The 21,245-nt window shown below is 45.2% G+C and overlaps 1 protein-coding gene across 1 annotated transcript in view; it reads left to right on the forward strand.

The window, feature by feature from the left end:
• The window catches only part of LTF (lactotransferrin), a 31,294-nt gene extending 16,898 nt beyond the window's left edge, over window positions 1-14,396 (forward strand). The window contains exons 10-17 of the mRNA XM_025458273.3: window positions 35-125; window positions 1,107-1,154; window positions 2,127-2,282; window positions 4,044-4,185; window positions 9,495-9,562; window positions 11,469-11,653; window positions 12,561-12,750; window positions 14,181-14,396. Coding sequence (XP_025314058.1) covers window positions 35-125; window positions 1,107-1,154; window positions 2,127-2,282; window positions 4,044-4,185; window positions 9,495-9,562; window positions 11,469-11,653; window positions 12,561-12,750; window positions 14,181-14,215 — 915 coding nt within the window. The 3' untranslated portion in view covers window positions 14,216-14,396. The remainder of the gene's footprint in view (window positions 1-34; window positions 126-1,106; window positions 1,155-2,126; window positions 2,283-4,043; window positions 4,186-9,494; window positions 9,563-11,468; window positions 11,654-12,560; window positions 12,751-14,180) is intronic.
• Window positions 14,397-21,245: the final 6,849 nt, after the last annotated feature.

Here is a 21,245-nt window from a genome sequence, read left to right on the forward strand (position 1 = left end):
TATGTAGTGCTGACGATTTGCTTTGGTTTTACAGAAAGGAAAAGCTGATGCCCTGAGCCTGGATGGAGGACTTATCTATGTTGCGGGCAAGTGTGGTTTGGTGCCTGTCCTGGCAGAGAACCAAAGTAAGTCTGGGGGAGTGTCCTCTCTAGTTTATTCCATTTGGCCCGTGAGAGGAGGAAGCCCACTTGGTAGGTCCAGGTGGAGATGTTGAGATGGACGGATGCATTCAAACAGGAGAATCAGAGCTGGCGGTGGAGGAGAATAAAGGGAAGGGGCTTTTACCCACACAGCCTGCTGTGTTGAGAAGTGACAGCACAGATTAGCTTTCTCCTCTTCATTTACGAAAAGATTTTAGGGGCACCTGGGTGGTTCATTTGGTTAGGCGTCTGACTTAAGATCAGGTCATGATCTTAGGGTTTTGGGATCAAGCCCTATGCCAGGCTCCCTGCTCAATGGGGAACCTGCTTCTTCCTCTCCCTCTGCCCTGCTCCCCCCACGCTGTCTCTCAAATAAATAAAATCTTTTAAAAAAAGGTTTTAGTAAAGTATAATATACATATAGGAAAGTTTCCATAAGTGTGGAACTCAGTGATATTTCACAAACTGGTACGTTCCCATGCACTAGTGCCCAGGTCAAGACACAACAAGTTCCACGTGGCCCTGGGTGCCTTCCTGCCACCAGCCCCCTTATTCCAGCCTGAGTAATGACCCCTGACCTCAAAAGGCACAGAGCAATTCCACCTGTTTTAAACCTTACATGCAAGGCACGTGCTTCGTACATCTCTCGCTCAGTGTTACATTTGTGCTAGTCATCCAAAGAATATTGAATCGTGTGGGTGTGTGGTATCCTGTGGTGTGACTCTGCCACAGTCATTGTCCCTTCTACAGTGGTGGAAAGGCCTTTGGGTAGTTTCCAGTTGGTGGCCATTGTGCATGAGCTACTGTGAGCATCCGTGTCTTTTGGTGAACACATGGATGCCCTTCTGCTGAATGGGATGGCTGGACAGTCTCTTTGGATCCGATCCTGCATCACTGAGATTTGAAAGCTTGTGACTTCTCAAAGCTGAGCGTTTAATGCCATTTTGCTTGTTTTTGTTCTTTCAGAATCACAGAACCCTAGTGACGTAGATTGTGTGGATAGACTGGCGGAAGGTGAGTTGGAATCTGCTAATTTCAGGGTCAAGGGTGAGTTCTCCTTGCCAGAGGAGGAGGTGGCAGGAACTTTAAGAAAAACTCACAGAAAGAGATGCAGCCATAGAAGCCATAAGTTCTTTTGAAGCTGCAAATAATTCATAGATGAGTAATTGTAATTAATGTTCTGCTGACCGTCACACTTGGCAGAGGACTTCCAGAGTTCCTCATTGTGTTCTGGTCATGAGAAAGGAGGGTGTTACATCCCTGTCTCATATGGTTGAGGAAACAGGGACCCAGACAGTCCCAGGCATGGAGGTGCCCTGGATCTCACTCACAGGCATAGATGATCCTGTGGTGGCTCCTGGCCTTGAACCAGTCTCCAGTGCTAAATCCCATGCTCTGAGCATGACCCCCACCCTCCCGCCAGCGCCTGTGCTTGCCCAGCTTCAAAAGAGCTCTGCACTCACCACAGCTGGAATCTGTCCGGCGTAGACTATCAGGAGAGGGACTGCCACCAGGTTGACGCTCTCACAACGCAGGGCTGGTTCGCAGTCAGCACAGGGAGGTCCTTGGAGACGCACCCCCTGCATCTACACAGCACTTAGTCTGGTGGCCATCATTGCTCGGGCCCGATGCCCATTGCAGTTGGTAATTTATGCACTATTGAGGTCTCACTTGTTCATTGTTGCTTTAGTAGCTCACGTGTAATGGAATTGCCGGTTTATGACTCAGGGACGCATTGTGGCTGGTCAAGGGTGGTCCCTAGCAATCACTTAAAGAATCAGCTTTTCTTACTCTTTCATTTCATAGCCTAGATCACCCTCACCTTCGCATAGAGCCGCCACTTAAGCTTCTGACAATGGCCAGATATCTGTGGGCATCACTGCCTAATCATGCTCCTTGACCTATTTTGGCTCGGGTTGCAGAGGCTGCACTAGAGTCCAATGCCAGCCCCCCTGGATGTTCAGACCTGCTCTTCTGTTGTTCAAGGTTACCTTGCTGTGGCCGTTGTCAGGAAATCAGATGCCGATCTCACCTGGAACACTCTGAGAGGCAGGAAGTCCTGCCACACTGCTGTGGGCAGGACTGCAGGCTGGAACATCCCCATGGGCCTGCTCTTCAACCAGTTAGGCTCCTGCAAATTTGGTAAGGCGTCCTCAAGGAGGCATGGGTGGACCATCTGGGCGGGTAGACACATGGAGCTGTGAGACCTCAGGGAAGGGCAGGGATGGGGAGCTACAGGTTGACCGCAGCCCAAAGGCCCATTTTGGGGTGACCATGTTGTCCATGTGGCTGCCTCCTGCAGTCAGAGCAGTGCTGAGTGTGTCTCTACCCGACACTTCCCCTGCCCTAGCCACCTCACTCCAGGATAAAAAACCTGGGGGATCAGTCTGTTTCTGCACCCTAAGAATTGATACAGGTTCCAAGAAGTTCAGCTGTTACTTTCCTGTCTCTTGGAGCACCAGATCCAAATTTCTCATAGGTGCTGGCTTCCTAATGTGGGGAAAGGCACCTGTCTCCCTCAGGAAACTGACTTCTTGTTCCATACTGCAAGGGAACCAAATATGAGCTCTAGGGTTCCGACTCAACTGCTTGTGGGGCCTTCTCTCTCTGCCATACCCCACGCTCACACCCCAGGTATAAGTCAGCCCCCCCCCACCTGCTATGGGGCCTGCTGATGTGGAAGTGTGTGGCATGTTCTCGCCAGGGCTCACCCCTCGTGTAAGCAGCTCCTCAAGTGGGGGCGCTGCTGCATTTTGAGTGGATTTGGGATCCTGGCTCAAGCAGACTTCTATGTGGCTCTGCTCCTTGCCACTAGCACTCACCGATTTCACCCTTTCTGACCCCAGTGGCTGTCTCATTAGTGGGGAAGCTGCCCAGACCTTAGCAGGTGTGCTCCCTGGCCCTCTCCACAGGTTGGCATGTGCTGTGGCTCTTCCAGTGGCAGGGGCTGCACAAATCTGATAGCAGGTACTAGCTGCTCATCAAGGCAGGACTTTCTTGTTGCCACTGTGTCCTTTCTCCTTACCCATATTAATCCATGTTAACTCCTTAACTTGGGTTAAATCACATGGTTCATTAGTTCAGATTAAGTTTGGCGCAAGGAGAGAAAACTCCAAGTGGCAGAGGCTTCAACAAAGCAGAGGTTTCTTTCTCTCTCACGTCAGTGAGATCCAGAGGTTAGATTGTCCAGAGCTACTGTGACAATGACACGATGTCAGAAACCCAGGTTTCAAACATCTGGCTACTTTGATATATGTGGCTGCCAAGCTCAAGGTCATTTCATGGCCCATGTCACAACTGGAGGTCTGGTGCCCGTTTGTGCATGCCGTGTGCAGAAGGAAGGGGAAGGAGAGGAAGGAGGGAAAGGCCTGGGCCAACTGTCTTTGAAGGGTGTAAGACACTGGCATGCAACACCCCTCTTGTCTCTCGCTGGCGAGTTCCTAGCCGCATGGCTATACTAACCACAGGGCATCTGGTAAGACCAGGCTTTATTCTAAGGGGCCAGGAGCCCAGGTCAAAAGCAGGGTTTCTATTTCTGAGGAAAGGAGAAATCAGATCCTGGAGGGCAGCCAGCAGGTTCTGCTGCAGGTTGCAGCCAAGTTCATTAGTTGAGTGTCCAGCCCAAGGCTGTCATGATGGGACCCTCTGTCAGGTAGCATGAAGACCTTCTTCTCCACCCCCCAGGCAGCTATTCACACCTGTCGGTGCCTCCCGTGTGAAGCTATTCTGATTTCTACCGGGCCCTCGGTTGGTGGTAGCACAGGGCAGTCTGCGATAGTGAGTGTATGCATGTCTGTCCAGGGCAATGGAATGAACCCAACCCAAGCTGCATCGCCTGCTGGGTAAAGGCCTCTTATCTTGAATCAGGTGGGGATGGCTGACTCCCATGTTCCTTCTCTGCAGATGAATTCTTTAGCCAGAGCTGTGCCCCTGGGGCCGACCCGAAGTCCAGTCTCTGCGCACTGTGCATTGGTGACGAGAAGGGTGAGAACAAGTGTGCGCCCAACAATAGTGAGAGATACTTTGGCTACACCGGGGCTTTCAGGTGAGTGCTGTGGCTGAGGCTTGCCCAGGATAGGGCCTTGTCCTTCATCCCTCATCTTCCAGCATCTTACAGTGCATTTCTAAGGAGCCAGATGTGGCCTGTCACAGCAGAGCCAGGAAACAGCCTGGGGTCCACTAAAAGGCTGCACCTGTGAGGGCTCCCCGCTCCTCCCCTCGGGGCTGCCATGGGGCTGCATGACTTCAGCTCTGCTGGGCCCTCCCCTGTGGCCTGGGGCCAAAATCAAAGGGTAGTATTTGTGGTCTCTTAAGTCCTTTCTACCACCCATTTTTATGTGCAAGAGTTCTCTTTCCTGGAGCCACCACCTTCTTCTCTCCCACCCTCTCCCTCTCCCCTACCCCATCACCTTTGTCTAGGTTATCATTACATCCCACACGTCACTTCTCTCTTTGATTTCAGCCTTAGAAATGGCAAAGACAAAGCAAGACTGCAGTGTTATTCTCCACTAGTAAAGTGAAAGATAAACCAAAAAATAAGTTTTTGGAATTTACCAGTTCTAACCACTTAGTGATCCACAGTAACTATCCACAATTCACAGTTACCACCCTGCTCCTACAAATGCTGGGATCATTTCTCAGGGGTCCTTTCTAATTCCTTTTTCTCTATTCACCAAGAATATATTGCACTTGGGGCACCTGGGTGGTTCAGTCTGTTAAGCATCTGACTCTTGATCTCAGCTCAGATCTTGATCTCAGAATGGTGAATTTAACCTCTGCATTGGGCTCCATGTTGGACATGGAGTCTACTAAAAAAAAAAAAAGAAAGAAAAAAAGAAAGAAAGAAAGAAAAGAAAAGAAAAGGAAAGGAAAAAAAATATTGGACCACAAGATGGCATCATGGATCTGACAATGACAGTGGACAACCGGGGTCTTTGAACTTAATATATAAATACAGTAGCCTTCTCTCCAATGATGGGATGATATAGACATAACTTTTACTATAGTGTGAGTGACTCCTAAAAATATTTTGTGACTTTATAAGAATATCTTTAAAAGACTAAAGATTTCCTGGGGTGCCTGGGCAGCTCAGTGGGTTAAGTGTCTGCCTTTGGCTCAGGTCATGATCTCAAGGTCCTGGGATCAAGCCCTGCATCAGGCTCCCTGCTCAGCAGGAAGTCTGCTTCTCCCTCTGCCCTTACCCTACTTGTGCTCTTTCATGCTCTCTTTCTCTCAAATAAATAAATAAATAAATAAATAAAATATTTTAAAAAAAGACTAAAGATTTGCAAATGGAAAAGTTGTGATGTGATTCTGCTCAGAAATATTGAGTAGACACATATGTGATAAAAACCCAGAGGAGTCATGTGCTTTTCCTTTTAAACTTTTGGGAAAGTATTATTTCATTGGAAACACCACACTTTAGTATTCCTGTTATATGAGAAGGAAATGCTTTGTCTTTTGTCTAAACTGAAAGCTGGAACCAGAACTCCCATCACTGCTGTATTTCTAACTAACAATCTTATATTACTGGTTCTTAATTTTCAGTTTTCAGCTATTTTCCACTGACTTTCCATTATGGAAGAAGAGATTCCAGCCTCTCCTGCTGCTCCTATGTCTATTCTACTCACAACTATGAATTTCACCCGCTTTTAAACTCAGCAAATTTATGTCGTATATGTGCTTACGTTATTATGAATATGTAAATATTCCTGTATTAAATATGTGTATAATAAGATTGCACTTCCCTTATGATACAAAGTTTTTGTTTACTCTAGAGTTAGTAGGTGTCTTATTTTTTTATTTTCTTAATTTTCTGTGCTTAAAAAAGAAATCAGTAATTCATCTCAAAACTGCTAGCCAGTAATGTAAACCTGCTAACGATACATACTCAGAGTGAATGCTGACATGGGTTCATCAGATGCTTCTCTAGATCCCTTGCACATCTGTGGTCTGGGATTCCCCTTGACAGTCATTCTGGGATTTCCCTTCTGCATACTTCATGTTAAATTGCCTGTTTCCTGCATATCATATCTTTCACTTTCTTGGTTTTGTTGGCACAAAACACATCTTTTTGAGAAAGGCTGAATTGGCCTTGGTGGTTTTTGAGTATTACCTGCCTGAAGATGTCTTTATACTACCTTTGAAATGATTTACAGTTGGGCTGGATAACTAAGCGTAGGTCGAAAAACATTCTCCCTAGAGATTAAAAAAAATTTTTTTTAAGATTTTATTTACTTATTCATGAGAAACACTGAGACAGAGAGAGGCAGAGGGAGAAGCAGGCTCCATGCAGGGAGCCCGATGCGGGACTCGATCCCGGGTCTCCAGGATCACACCCTGGGCTAAAGATGGAGCTAAACAGCTGAGCCACCCAGGGTGCCCCTCCCTAGAGATTTTTTTTTCCATCCCTAGAGATTTTGATTTTGGATTTTCCATATCTGGGAAATGACAGTGTTAGCTATTTTGACCAATTCTCTCACTAAAAACAAGCAAAAATGCTGAATTAGTCCACAGGTGCACACACATACACACGTTCTTAGGACTACCGAATAAATGACAAAGGAGTAAGATTATTAAGGGTGAATAGGAATTCAGAGAGCTAAGTGTTCACTTTGTCCTGAGGACACACTTGAATACACAAGTTACATACACCTTCAGAGAGTAATGAATCAGAAGTAATTTCCCCACCTACTCCTGGGGGCATCAAGTTGGTGGATACTGAGGAAAATAGGGAGAAGAATATACACCATCCCTGAGAAACTGAATCCATGAGCTACCTCCTGCATGGATTTGCAGCTCAAACTCATATCCCCTAAAATGGTCCAGAAATTCTCAAATCATAAATATTTTTATTATTTTAAAAAAAGATTTTATTTATGTATTTGAGAGAGTGAGAGAAGAGAGAGCATGAGTGGGGGAAGAACAGAGGGAGAGGGAGAAGGAGACCCCCCCCAATGAGCAGGGAATCCGCCACCTCGGGGCTCGGTCCTGGGACTCCGGGATCATGACCTGAGCTGAAGGCAGACATTTAACCAACTGGGTCACCCAGGTGCCCCTCATAAATATTTTTAAAAGTGGTCCCAAACTAGCAGCCCCTCTAGAAACTTGCCTGGAAGACAGCACCTTCAGGATAGGCCTCAAAGATTGCTCAAAAATCCGGTCTCAATAACAATGAGCAGTACATAGTCAAAAGGAACTAATATTAACCAAATACACAGGGGAAAAGTTATCAGAAGCAACATCCAGCAGAAACAATATGGTAGTATTTTTATAAAAGAATAAGAATTTCTGGAAAGGAAAAAAATATAGCAATTGAAACCAACTATGCAGTTGACCGGTTAAACAGCTTAGGCATAGCTAAAAAAAGAATTGAGGAAGATATGTGAAAAAATTATCCAGAATGTAACAGAAAGACAGAAGTTACACTAAATTCAAAAATTAAAAAAAAAAAAAAAACATTAGTTCATTGTCTTCTAGATCTGGAATTTCTGTTGAGAAATCTGATACCACTTTGAATTCCTGATTCTTTGTATCTGACTGTTCCTTTTTGAAAAAAGATTATTTTTGAGTTTTCAACAATTTATTTGTAACTTCCTCATTCTGAGAGAATAAGGTTCAGGAGGCTTAGAAAGTGTCTTAGATATACAGGTTGACACAAAGAATATTTTGTAAAGATTAAAGAAATCAAACACCTATACTTCCTTCTTAAATATATATTTCTCTCAATTTACAGAGATTTAATAATGAATGAAAAATACTCTTTAGGAAAAATTCATTTGGGGTTTTATCAAAAGTAAAATGCTTTGAAAATGAGTTTCTTAAGAGGTTTCTGAGTTTTTAAAAAACGATTTTTAAAAATCTCTAGTGTTCTGAAACTTCATACTTCTATTTCTTCATGTGGGTCTCCTTTTAATCCTTTGGATTGGGCACTTGGTGGGCCTGTTTCATTTGGAAGCTCAAATTGTTCTGGAAAATTTTACATCATTATGTCTTTGATAATTTCTACCCTGTTTTCTCTGATTTCTCTGTAAACTTTAGTTCTTAAATTATAGACTCTTGGATTATCATTTCATTTTCTTATTTATCTTTTATTATTTACTTTTTGTTATCTTCCAGTTTCTGGGGTATTTGCTTAGCTTAATCATATATCATTTTTTAGAATTTTTATGATGATGATTTTTTACATTCTAAGAACACTTTGTCTTCTGACTGGTCCTTTGTTTAGAGCTGCTTGTTCTTGTTTTATGAGTTCTGCACTTTCTTTCATCTCCTTAATGATATTAATCATAGTCTAAAAAGTTTTATTTTGTCTCCTGTATTGTCTCTGTATATTATGAATATAATTAGCTATTTTTTTCAGTCTACATTTTTTCTAGCATTTCTTCAAGGATTCAGTGGTTTCTGGCCATTTGTCCATATTTAAGAATGAAATACTAGCGCTGACTGTTCTGTGTCAGGTACCACATCTTGACTTATGAGCCTCACCTGTGGGGCAATTGGTGTGTGTCATTTCATTATGGGGCATCCAAATATGAGAATCTATAGGAATTTTTCTTGGATTGATCAGGTTTTCCAAAGAAAGAATCATCTTGTATGCTTCTTGGGAGGCTGCGTGGGGGAAAGAGGTTATGATTTAACCTTCTGGAATATAGATTTTCAGTCTACTCTTATATTGTTGGGCCTCTGCTCTCCACTGTGCTTGGTTCTGTGTCTCTAATGTTGTTCAGGTTCAATCTCTTGTGAACAAACCTTCAGTCTTCTGCTGGGGTGTGGGGGGAGTCATTTTACATCCGCATGGAAGAGGAGGGCACCTAAGCCATGTCTGTACACACTCTATCCAGTCCTCCTGTCTCAGCCACTTTCAGTGGTGCCTAGTACTTCTAACTAATAAGCCTTTCTGGAGTTCTGCAGCGCACATCAGTTTCCTTCTGGGCTCGCCCCACTTCCAGCTTACGTTACAGCTGTCTCTGCTCTGCTGGATCAATTCCTGTTCATTGATTTGCTCTCCACCTTGCAAACATTGTCCACAGTATCTTTACTCTATTCCTCCTGCCCTCCTTTTGCTCATGGTTTATGGCTTAAAAAATATCTCACTAATGTAAAAAAAAAAAAATCCCCAAACCCCAACAATCTCAGTAATGTCATTTTATTGGGATTCTAGAAGCAGAGAAGGCTCACAAGCATATGTGTTCAAGCTACCATTTTAAATCATAAGTTCCTGGAAATATTTGCCTTTATCTGTTCCGTGTTTACTTCCATGTTTTAGTTTTTGGCATGCATCTTACAAATATTTATGAAAACCCTAATAGTTTTTCTTCTCTGGCAATGTGTTTATATTCTGGAACATTTTAGGTGCCTGGCAGAGAAGGCTGGAGATGTCGCATTTGTGAGAGATTCCACTATCTTGCAGAACACAAATGGTAAGTGAAGTGTTTCCCTCTCATGTCCCAGTATTCAGATTTGCAATTGGGAAGCTGTTATAACCTTTTCTAGGCTTTGGATCAGGTTACTTCCAAAATTCTTTACCTCCTTATGCCATATGGTATGTCTATGAGTGTGACATTGATTTTGAAGCCAAATTTCTTCTCTCTTCCCTCTCTCTCTCTCTCTCTCTCTCTCACACACACACCAGCCATACTCAGTAGCAAATATCTCCCTGGCTTTGTCTAGTTAACCACAGAAGCACAACATCTCCCTGTGCCATAGTTTTATTTTTTATTTATTCATTTATTTATTTATTATTTATTTATTATTTTATTTATTTATTTATTTATTATTTATTTATTTATTTATTTTCCTGTGCCATAGTTTTAAGAAAGGAAGTAAGGACCTTCATTTGGACCCATGTGAGCTCGCAGTCTGGAAACTCCTTGAGAGTCTTTGCCCCCAAAGGCAAAGACATATAATGGAAGGTGAATAATAATTGCTAACTTCAGCACCCCTAGCCATCTGATTGCCTTCCAAACTGCAGCCTTCTCCTGAGCCCCCACTCGGTCCTCACTTGGCCCCCACGGCCCCCAGCAGATGACTTGCCACTTCACCCCCTGAGAAAGAACTGCCTCCTCCGAGTCATGGCCACTCCTCCGTCCTTCTGATCCTCCCCACGTCTCTTGGGAAAGGGACTGAGGACAGACCTATAAATTTGGAATGATCTCAATATCAAATAGACAAAAGCTGAGAGAACAGATAAAGTGTTTTTGCTTTTGTTTTGAGGGGGGAGGGTAGAAGGAGAGAAGCAGGGACCTAAACAATGAACCTGTGTTTGCTTAGACACAGACATACATACAATTGTGTTTCAGATTTATGAACCATTAATCTAGGTGATCTCCAGGGATCAGTTTGATGTCATATTTTTAAATTGAAGTATAATTAACACACAGTGTGATATTAGTTTCAGGTGTACAGTGTACTGATTCAATTCAATAGTTCTGTACATTACTTGGGACTCATCATGACTCATCTTGATCCCCTAGAGTGATGTCATAGAGTGACTTAAATAGAGAAACCTATTTAAGTATAGGTTTCTTTGGGATTTCACAACTGTATTTTTTTAAATTGATGGATCATATTTGATAAACTTGTAGAAGTTCCCGTTCTTTTTCTAGTTAGACACTAAGAGCATTTGAATATGAAGGGAAGGAGAAAACAATTTCTTCTTGAACATAAACCAGATATTCTTCTTCTGGAACTCATTGGAAAATACGGTACAGGTGGAAGGCTTTCTCTTTTAAAAAACTAACTACTCAAAAAAACAAAAACTAAAACTAACAACTCTATTGAGATATAATTCATGCTATAAAAATTCACCCATTCAAAGTGTGCAGTTCCGTGGTCTCTAGCACATTCACGGAGCTCCACACCCACCAGTCCAATTCTAGAATACTCACACACCCCCATACAGTACCCCTGCGCCTTTCCCCACTCCTCCAGAGCTGCCAACCACCAGTCTATTTTCTGTATCTGTAGATTTGCCCATTCTGGACATTTCACATAAATGGAACCACATAAACTTTTGTGACTGGCTTCTTTCACTGAGCATCACATTTTCAAAGTTCATCCACATTGTAAAATGTTAGAATGTGTCAGGGCTTCGCTCCTTTATATTCTCGAATCTTGTCCCCTTGTATGGAAGCAGCACTGACATTTGCTGTATTTGGAGTTTGCATAGCTCGTGCGGACAAAGCTTCCTGCACTCTACCTCACATCACTGCGACCCACACGTGACCGTTTCAGGAGGCCAGGGGACTCGTCGGACCCACCCAGAAAAGACCTTTGACCAAGCGGGGCAGCCCTGTGGCTAATGCTGCCTCTTTTTTCTCTCTCCAGGAGGGAACCCTGAGCCATGGGCCAGGGATTTGAAGCTGGAGGACTTTGAGCTGCTGTGTCTTGATGGCACCCGGCAGCCTGTGACAAAGGCTCGGAGATGTCACCTGGCCATGGCTCCGAACCATGCTGTGGTATCTCGGGAAGAAAAGGCCGAACACCTGAAGCAGGTGCTGCTCCTCCAGCAGGTGCGGATCACGAGGGCCTCCTGCCCTCTCTTAACCACACGGGTCCCAGAGCTGGGTGAAGCAGTCTGTCCAGAGCCCTTCTTTGCAGTCCCTCTGCTTGAAGCTGGTGGTGACAGCGTTTGCTTCATGCTGAGGAGCTGCCCAGAGTCTCAGTGAGAACATGTGTAATCTCTAAAAACAACAAACCCAGAACTTCTGTGGATTGAAGGCTATCTGTGGGAAGCGGTTTGAAGGAAACCATGCAATTTCCTTAAAGTCTGTGATTCTGTTTTGGAACTTCTACTTTGGTAGTAGAACATCAGGTGTCCAGGTGTGCTTTAAAGACGGTGGTCCTGGAATGGTAATCATAGGTACAGTAACCTCGCTATGGCACACTCACTCATGCTGGTAGGAGGTGGTTCATCGCTGAGGTGTGTTGCTCTTGCCCCGGAGCACGGAGAAGGAACTTTGGCCAAGAGAGGCTAAGTGACCCTCCCGAGGCAATGTCCTAACCAATGGCAGAGATTTCCAATGCAGACTGCCTGTGTGGGAGAGCTGGCCCTGTCAGAATGCTGTAGGTGACCACCTTTTGGGGGAGACCTCAGAAATTCTCAGCTATCACCTAGTCACGCAGAGGTTCTACAGGAAGAGGCCACAGATGAACAAGGAGGGAAGGTGGAAGATGGGATCAGAAGTAGTGAGGGGCCCCGGCACTGCCTGGTGGGTCTGTCACCCCGGGGCCACGGGAGGACATGCGGCAGGGGAGGGCTCAGCCAAGAGGTAGAAGGGCTCCAGAACTCAGCTCCTTTCCTTCTGTAGGTTTCCCAGGCCTGAGCCTGGATGGAAGAGAGGTCCTTGGCCTCTCCTAATCCTAAACGTTCTCCTGTTTCCCTTGGCCACTTGCTTACTGTCTGCCCTTTTATCACAGACGCAGTTTGGAAGAAATGGAACCAAATGCCCAAGCGAGTTTTGCTTGTTCCAGTCTGAAACCAAAAATCTTCTGTTCAATGACAACACTGAGTGTCTGGCCAAACTCCAAGGCAAAAACACATATGAAGAATATTTGGGATCAGCCTATGTCACGGCCGTTGCTAATCTGAGACAGTGTTCAGCCTCCCGTAAGTGCAACAGCCTGGAGGAGCCACCATGAGTGGAGGGTGGCGAGGCTGGAGGGCCAGACAGCATTTTAGGAATGGAGATGGGAATAAAAATGTTAAGGCAGTGTGTATCCCTGCACCTCAGGAAGCAACAGCATCAGTGATGAGGTGTAAGATTTAGAGAAAAATAAGGCAGTGGTGATAGGCTAAATTTTTATAATGCTGAGAGTGCCTGTCATGGTTCTTAGAAACGGATCATTCATTTTGTTCAGTAGAATGAAGTGTGTGTGTATCTGCATGTAGGTATACTTGTGTAGGTATACGTACATATACACACGTATATATATATGTGTGTCTGTGTGTATATATGCACGTATGTGTTCGGAAATGACAAATTCTGGTCTCTAGACTGTTACCGTAAATACCAACCATTGAGAGTACAAATTCCAAGAAAGTATCTTAGCCAGGAAAGTATACTGACAAATAATTTGCAAGCGTTGCAAATAATTTGCAAGACAAATAAGATATTGCAGAGCGTTGTAAGGCTCCAGGTGGTTAATCTAAAATTTCAGTGTGTATTGCCTCCCTTGTGCATGGGGGTCACCCAGAGTCCCATTCCTGGCACCTCATCAGACAGCTGGAGGTGTCGGCCTGGTGGTGGTCCAGGGATGGGGTGGCACCAAAAATCTCTGTACTGGTCGTTCTCAGCTAGGTGGAGTGACCCCCCCTCCCGTCCCCCACTGTCCCAGGGGACATTCGGCAATGCTTGGAGGTATTTTTGATTCTTATAAGTTGCTGGGGTGGGGTGGGGGTGTGAAAGGGTGAGTGGTGCAGCTGGTGTCTATGGGCAGAAGCCAGAGATGCTGCTAAATAAAGCATGGAAGAGCCCTGCCAACAAAGAATTCCCAGGTCTCAAATGTCAACAGTGTCACTGCTCTTTACCAACCAGCATCTGGGGAATTGTGATGGGGTGACCCTAGGACTCGGCTTTGAGAAAGAGGCTGTGGGGCTATTCTTGGGAGCAGCCAGCTCAGGACTGCACAGAGTACATGCTGGCTGAAGGCAGGGTCCCTCTGTCCCTGCTCAATCCCTGGCACTTAGCACAGTACCTCACACAAAGCAGGCCCCAGAGTACTAGTGAATGACTGAGTGAACACCATTGCAGACAGATTTGCATAAAGACGAGGGTGATGAATGGCTCACGTCAGAGGACCACTCATGTCTTGTGAACTTGAGTATGACTGTTGATTCAGTTAGAGACAAATGGGATGGATCTTGTGTCACTAAGGCCAGGGCAGGAAGTGGCTCAGGGTGTGGGGGACAGAGCTGGCTGGCCAAGGGTTGGTGGGAGAAGGCAGGGGGAAAGTCTGTGTTTTAGTACCCTCCTTGGTCGACTCGGGTAAAAAAAGAGAAATCTGTTTCTGAATCTCCTGCTTTGGTGTGTCCCACAGCGCTTCTGGAAGCCTGCGCCTTCCTGAGGAGATAAAACACATGAGAAGACTGCCTGGCCTTTTCCCCAGAGGTGCCTCGGCCCCTCCCCCTCACTGCTCCTACAGCCTCCCCCTTGGGGGTACTGGGCCTTCTCCCCTCCTGGCCAATCAACTGCTTTCCCAGCTCCTTGCTGTCATCCTTGCAATAAATAAAATGAGAAAGGCTTTCGATTTTCATTCCTTATAAAGCATCATTCATCTTTTCTAGAATTTTATATAGAAATCATGTGTCTGATCAGATACTGGCACAGCTGGATCTCTCCTTCCACACTTTCCAGGTCGGGCTCCTTTTCTTCCCTTTGGGTTCAGTGCCTGCTTGTCTAGAAGCAAAGACCAGGCCCAGCATCTGGTTACCCCAAGGGCATCTGGATGGCTGTTCACATGGTTGTTGCTGTGTGTGCTGGGGTGGGTGTGTAAGCGTGTGTGCACGTGTACGCGTGTGTGCCTGTGTTTGTATATGTGCTTTGTGTGCATGTGTTTCTAGGGCAGGGAGAGGGATAGGGAGTAGGAATTGAGGCATTGGTGAAAGAAACTGGGTATCACAAAGATTTTTGAGAATTTGGTATCTTAAATAGATTGCATCAGGTACAGTGAATGTACAAATACAGGCATCATAGGGAGAGGTGACAACCTTCTGTCCCTTGGCCTTCTGACTGGCTTTATTGTCCCTCCCCCTCTGGTTAACCTCCACTCACTCATTTACACTCCCCCCCACTTCCCTCAGCCCAGCTCTAGAGAGCAGGGGCCAGGTGGGCTGCCCTCTATTCCTTCAGCAAGCAGTCGGGCCACTCTCCTATTCTCTGTGCACCTCACTGTGATTGGGTTCTAACCTGTTCTCTCTCCTGAGTGGCTCTGGAAAAGGACACCCATGCCCTCCCAAACTGCCAGCTTCTCAGGGTTTCCAGGTCTCTTCCCCTGAGCCCGTAGCCACTCCTGACCCCATGGTCCTCTCACTCCTTCTCGAACCCCGTTCCCTCAGCTTTCATACCACTCATCCTCCTCTCTGGCCTGCCTTCCTCTGCCTTGTGGAGGGTCCATGCTTTGTTCTTTCAGTGTGCTCCCTGTGGCTTTCTTCTCCAGGCTTTTGCTTCTGACCTATGAAAGAACCAAATGATGTGGTCTCAGCTACTAATGTGGACCTTCTTCCAGAAAGTGGGGCTCAGGGGTGGCTAGGTACCAGCTCTCTCAGATTGCTAACTTTTCCCTGGGAAGGGGTCATTTTCTGGCTTTCAGTTTTTCCTTTGGCTCATTGGACCCAACAAGTAAACCCATGCCAACCAGAGGAAGACTGTACCTTCAAAGGCTGATGTCAGACAAGGGTGGCAGTGTTGACCACCATCAGTGGGTAGGTAGCTTTGCTGCTGCCTGCACCGGGCTCTGAAAGGACATGAATTAGGGTCCCCTAAGCTTAGGATGAAAACTCACTTTTTTTTTTGCTACTATAATTATGGCCCAGTTATGCCGTGTATCCTCAGTAGCCTGAGAAGGTTATTCAGTGAGCAACATTTGATGCTGTTGCCATATTAGTTATAATAACAGCCCCACAAAGCATGACATTTGAACAGTATGAACTTTCTTGTATAAATAAGATATGAAGGTGAAATTAAAGCCCACCAGTGAAATCCCCTTTCTAGCTGAAATTAAATGAGAAAATCTAACATCACTGCATCCATCAGCTCATGCTAAGTTCTATAGAAATCTTAGCAGCTTACACAACAAGTGCTTATTTTTGTCTCACACCCATGTCTTTGCACCAGTGGCTCTTTTGCTCAGCTCATACCTTTGTTCTGAGATCTGGGCTGAACAAGTGGCTCCACCTGGGGTCTGCTGGCCTGAAGACAGAAAGGAGAATTGGAGATGCCTCACAATAACTTCTAAAGCTTCTGTAGGGGCAATGGCTTTGCCATTCCCATCATTTCATTGCTCAGAGTAAGTTGAGTGGCCACGACATCAACAAGGCAGGCATATGATGTCTTGCAGGGAGAGGCCCAGTGGGAGGAAGCAGTGAATATTTTGGCAATAGGACACTATTTCTCTTCTGGATCTGAGGCATTACCTTCATTATTTCAACCCTAAGCCTATGTCTCTCTTTTCTGAAATTTAGTGTTGTCAACAGAACACACATAAATATCTATACATCAGGCTCATAGTCATGAAAATAGAGAAGGTAAGCAAATCACCACCACCCATGCCATGGTTGTGGGATGAGCACCAACCTGCTCCTCCCAACTGAAGCAACAGTCCTGCTGGGCTGGAAACACCATGGCCCAAAGTAGGTCATTTCCAGTGTTAGAGCAAGAATGAAATAAATGGCTGGAGTCTGAATTTCAGGATGGAAGCAGAGGATATGTTAGGAAATCGTGTCACATGGCCATTGGGGTTGAGAAAGGTGAGCCCTCTACCCTAAGAGTGAGATTTTGAAACCAAATCAATAGAGCTGACCCACTCTTCTGGGTGAATGGGGAACTTAGAGTCAACCACAGGTGAGGAAATGTGGAGAAGGTGAAAGATCTGCTCGGAGAGGATGCATGGGCCCCAGGAACACAGCCAGTCAGGTTCTAAAGAAGAATATAGTCATAGAGACAATTCCTGTCTCTGCTGGCCAGGATCCTTAATCACTGATGCCTGATACGAATGGAGGACTGATCCATCTTGGCCATCACCCACCAGGACGGTGTCTGCATATGGGGAGAGATCACAGCTTCTGGAAATGACAGGTGGTGAAGATCAGTAATGAGGCAGCAGAAGGATATGAGTGACAGGTGGTGAGCAGGTGAGGCCCTGGGAGGCCGTGGGAATGCTGAGTAGGACTCGGAGCCCTCTGCAGAGCAGGAAACTGGTACCACAGCCTGCTATTTGAGTTTTAAAGAACAGCATCACCCCTAGAGAGATAGAGGGTATGGAGAATCTGGGGTAAGGCAGGGACAAGATGGAGGAAAAGAAGAAATAGCACATCTCCTCTGCTTCAGCTTGGCTGGGATGATGGTCAAGGGTTCCAGGCATGAGAAGGAACCAGTTTGTGGATTTTGTCTTAGCTACTAGAGAAATATGCCTCTTTCTGTGTGTCTCATATCTTTGGGGACAAACCAACCCCGAAACTATATCTGTGGTAAACCATCTCAGACCTTTGTACTCATGAATTCTTGCAGAAATGGGAAATGTGTTGCCCAGTCCTGTAACTGCCCGTATGCTTCTTTCTCCTCCCACAGGCAGTGCATTCTGTGTAGCGCAAGCCCTGGGCTGCCACACGACCTTTGGCTCCCACATTCTTTTCACACTGAATGGAGTGAGGGCGCAGTTTGGCGTCCTTGCTTTCACTTCCTCCAAGCCCTAGCTTCTCACAGGCTTCCAGGGAAAGCTCTCGACCTTGCATTCTGCATGGTCTTCACTTGTGTCTGCTTCTCTGCTTCTCCACCCTCTGGCAAGACCTTCCAGTCCTGCACTGACTTGGGGCTGTCCCTGGCTTACTTCCTTGAATTCCCTCTGCCCCTGAGCTTGGTCTCAGAGGGAGACAACCCCCTTTCCTGTTTGTCCTGGTGGCAGAATGATTCCCATGAACGTCTGCCCACACACAGGAAGGGGGACAGTGTGATGGCAGGGAAAGTGCATTAGAACAGTGATAGTAGAGCATTTCATGGTGCCTGAGCAGAGAGCTGTCCATACAGGGCCTCTGTACGAAGCCCAGGAAAGGTACCCCTTTCCCACAGTGTGCCCAGCCCCCGCTGGGGAGCTCGGCCCACTCAGCCATGTACATAGGCTGGATTTCAGGCTCAGTATGTCCCTCCTTGATGTGTCATAATCAGGACTCCGCCTGCCCTCCACCTGCATAGACCCCATAGAAAGAGAAGATGGAGCAGGTGCAGGATTCCCGTGGGGGAATCACTCACATCTGAGCTCAGACACCCTCCAGGAAGACCGCTGATAAATCTCATAACATCAATCACTCTCCCGGGGCCAGTGACAGCTTCATCTCTCCCACTCCAGGCTACATCTTTAGGGCTGGTTTGAGTGTCTGCCTTTGGCTTGGGTCATCGTCTCGGGGTCCTGGGATTGAGCCCCATGTCAGATTCTCTGCTCGGCAGGGAGTCTGCTTCTCTCTCTCTCTCTCTCTCTCTCTTTGCCACCTCCCCTACTTGTGCTCCTCCCTATCCTTCTTATATCTGTCTTTCCGTTTATAAGCACTATGAGAGTAGCAACCCTGGAGACTGTTGTGTATATGTGTGATTGAGAAAATGAGTAAATGTGTTGATGTTTTTGGGATCTAGAGTTTACCATGAAGGAAAGGAGGAGGAAAGAAATACGGAATGGAGGAAGTAAGGTGGAAGCTGTGGGTTGTGGTGGCATGGTATGTGTATCAACTCATAATTGCAGTACAGTTTCTTTTGTGTGATACAGGTCTACTAATGAGAAGAGTGGAAGTCAGGGGGGTAACTTTTGTTTAATTGAGGTTCAAAACTGATATTCCCTATTATTAAAGTGGATTGCAAAAGTTCATCCCATAAAGCTGATCCACAGAGAAATTTTACATGATTTGTCTTTGAAAATGTCTTTTCACACAGGTGCTGCCAAACTCTGATACCAGTCTGCCAGCATATACATAGTGCATATTTATCACTGAGAAGACATTTCTAGAATTCTATTAGATTCTTCACCTGATGTTTACCTTCTAGCATGGCATGCCATTAGATTTCAGACCACCTCCAACTGGAGATAAGATGGAAGCTCTCCAGTTGCACAAATTGATTTAAAAATATGGAAATCTCTTTTGTCCTTGTGTCAAGGTCTGAAAATCACCAAGTTCAGAAAATATGTTTTTGTTTTTTAAGACTTATTTACTTATGAGAGAGAGAGAGAGAGAGAGAGAGAGAGAACACAAGCAGGAGGGGCAGAGGGAGAGGAGAGAGAGAATCCCAAGGAGACTCCATCTCATGCCCCTGATATCATGACCTGAGCCAAAACCAGGTCATGTGCTTAACTGACAATGCCACCCAGGCACCCCAGAAAACATGTTTGATATAAGTTTGTATAAGAGCAGAGATCTCATTTCTGCAACTTAACATTTTTTTAAAAAAATATTTTATTCATTTGAGAGAGCAGAGAGCACAAGTAGGGGGAGTGGCAAAGAAAGAGAGAGAGAGAGAGAGAGAGAGAGAGAGAGAGAGAGAAGCAGACTCCCTGCTGAGCAGAGAATCTGACATGGGGCTCAATCCCAGGACCCCGAGACGATGACCCAAGCCAAAGGCAGACACTCAACCAACTGAGCCACCCAGGCACTCCTGCTACTTAACTTAAAAAAAAAAAAATCCAGCTGGGGTGCCTTGGCGGTGCAGTAGGTTAAGCATCTGACTCTCTAACTCAGCTCAGGTCTTGATCTTAGGGTTATGAGTTCAGGCCCCACACTAGGCTCTGCGCTGGGCATGGAGCCTACTTAAAAAAAAAAAAAGTGAAAGTATTATCCAGCCGTAGAGTTATTTACCCCAATGTGGAGCCCAAACCCATAGTCCTAAGATCAAAACCTGAGATGAGACCAAGAGTCAGACATTCAACCAACTGAGCCACCCAGAGGCCATGGGAGCAGCACAGTGTTAATGTAGGGTATACATTTTTTTGGACCTTTACTTCTTAATTTTTATTTATTAAAATGTTTTTATCTGCGTATAGTTGACACACAATGTTACATCAGTTTTAGGTGTAGAACATAGTGATTCAACTTCTCTACACCTTATGCTGTGCCCACAACAAGTGGAGCTACCATCTGTCACCAAACACTATTGCAATATCATCGACTATGTTCCCTATGCTGTGCCTTCTATTCCCCTGACTTATTCATTCCGTAACTAGAAGCCTCTATCTCTCACTTCCCTTCACCCAGTTTACCCATTCCCCTCCCCCTTCCCCTCTGCAGCCATCAGTTTGTTTTCTGAGTTTATAGTTCCGATTCTTATTTTGGTTTGTTTATTCCTTCGCTTGGTTTTAGATTTTACATGTGAGTGAGATCCTATGACATTTGTCTCAGTCTGACTTATTTCACTTAGCAGAACACCCTCTAGGTCCAATCCTACTTTTGACATAGCACATGGGAAGTGTATAAAGAGGCTTGACATTTCTTGTGATCCAAACAAGAGTTGTCAAGTAACTCGACTACACAATATGTTTCATATGTAAGTGCTATTTTGCCCTGTAATGTTAGGTTGAGTTTATTAAGAAACATATGAATTTAATTTTCAAAGCTGTTCAGTGTTCTATATAATAGATATTGACAGTCCTTCTTGTTCAGGACAATTTCCATGGAGTCCCTGCCACTGCTACACCATTAAATTGCTGTGTCATAAAGTGAATCAGGTTATTCAACTTTTCTTTTTTTTTAAGATTTTATTGATTTTTTAATGACTTATTAGAGAGAGAGAAAGAAAGAGAGAGAGAAAGGAAGGAAGGGCAAAGGGAGAAGGAGAAGCAGATGCCTCACTGAGCATGGAGCCAGATGTGGGACTTGATCCCAAGACCCCCGAGATCATGATCTGAACCGAAGACAGACGCTCAACCAGCTGAGCCACCCAGGTGCCCCTCAATTTTAATTTCTGAAAGAAATCCATAGAACTAATGATGGTTAAGTCTGTGGCAGCACATAAAATTCATTGTTGACGCTACCAGTTTAATGCACATCGTAAATTCCAAAATTTTCCACGCAGTATCAATAATGAATAACCACTGACTTATCCATTTTCACAAATTTTGTAAATTTTCCCAACTAAGCCTTTTCCTGCTCAACACATATTTTAACCCCCATCAGTTACAACTCATTTTAGCAGATTCCACTTCAGATTATACTGAATTAGTGTTTTTTTCAATTCCTTTGAAAATATTCTTGCCTGGAGTTATTTTATGCAGACTATTCATGTAGCAAGTAGCCAAGGAGACCTAGCAAATTCCACAGAGCATGTCATTTTTACCTCTTTACCCATAGCTTCCAGCCTGCCAGTTCTTTCAATTACCTGCAAGAAAATGTGCCTGAACAATTACTTCTAT

The sequence above is a fragment of the Canis lupus genome, chromosome 20 (genome assembly GCF_003254725.2).
Source record: "Canis lupus dingo isolate Sandy chromosome 20, ASM325472v2, whole genome shotgun sequence".
NCBI lineage: Eukaryota > Metazoa > Chordata > Mammalia > Carnivora > Canidae > Canis > Canis lupus.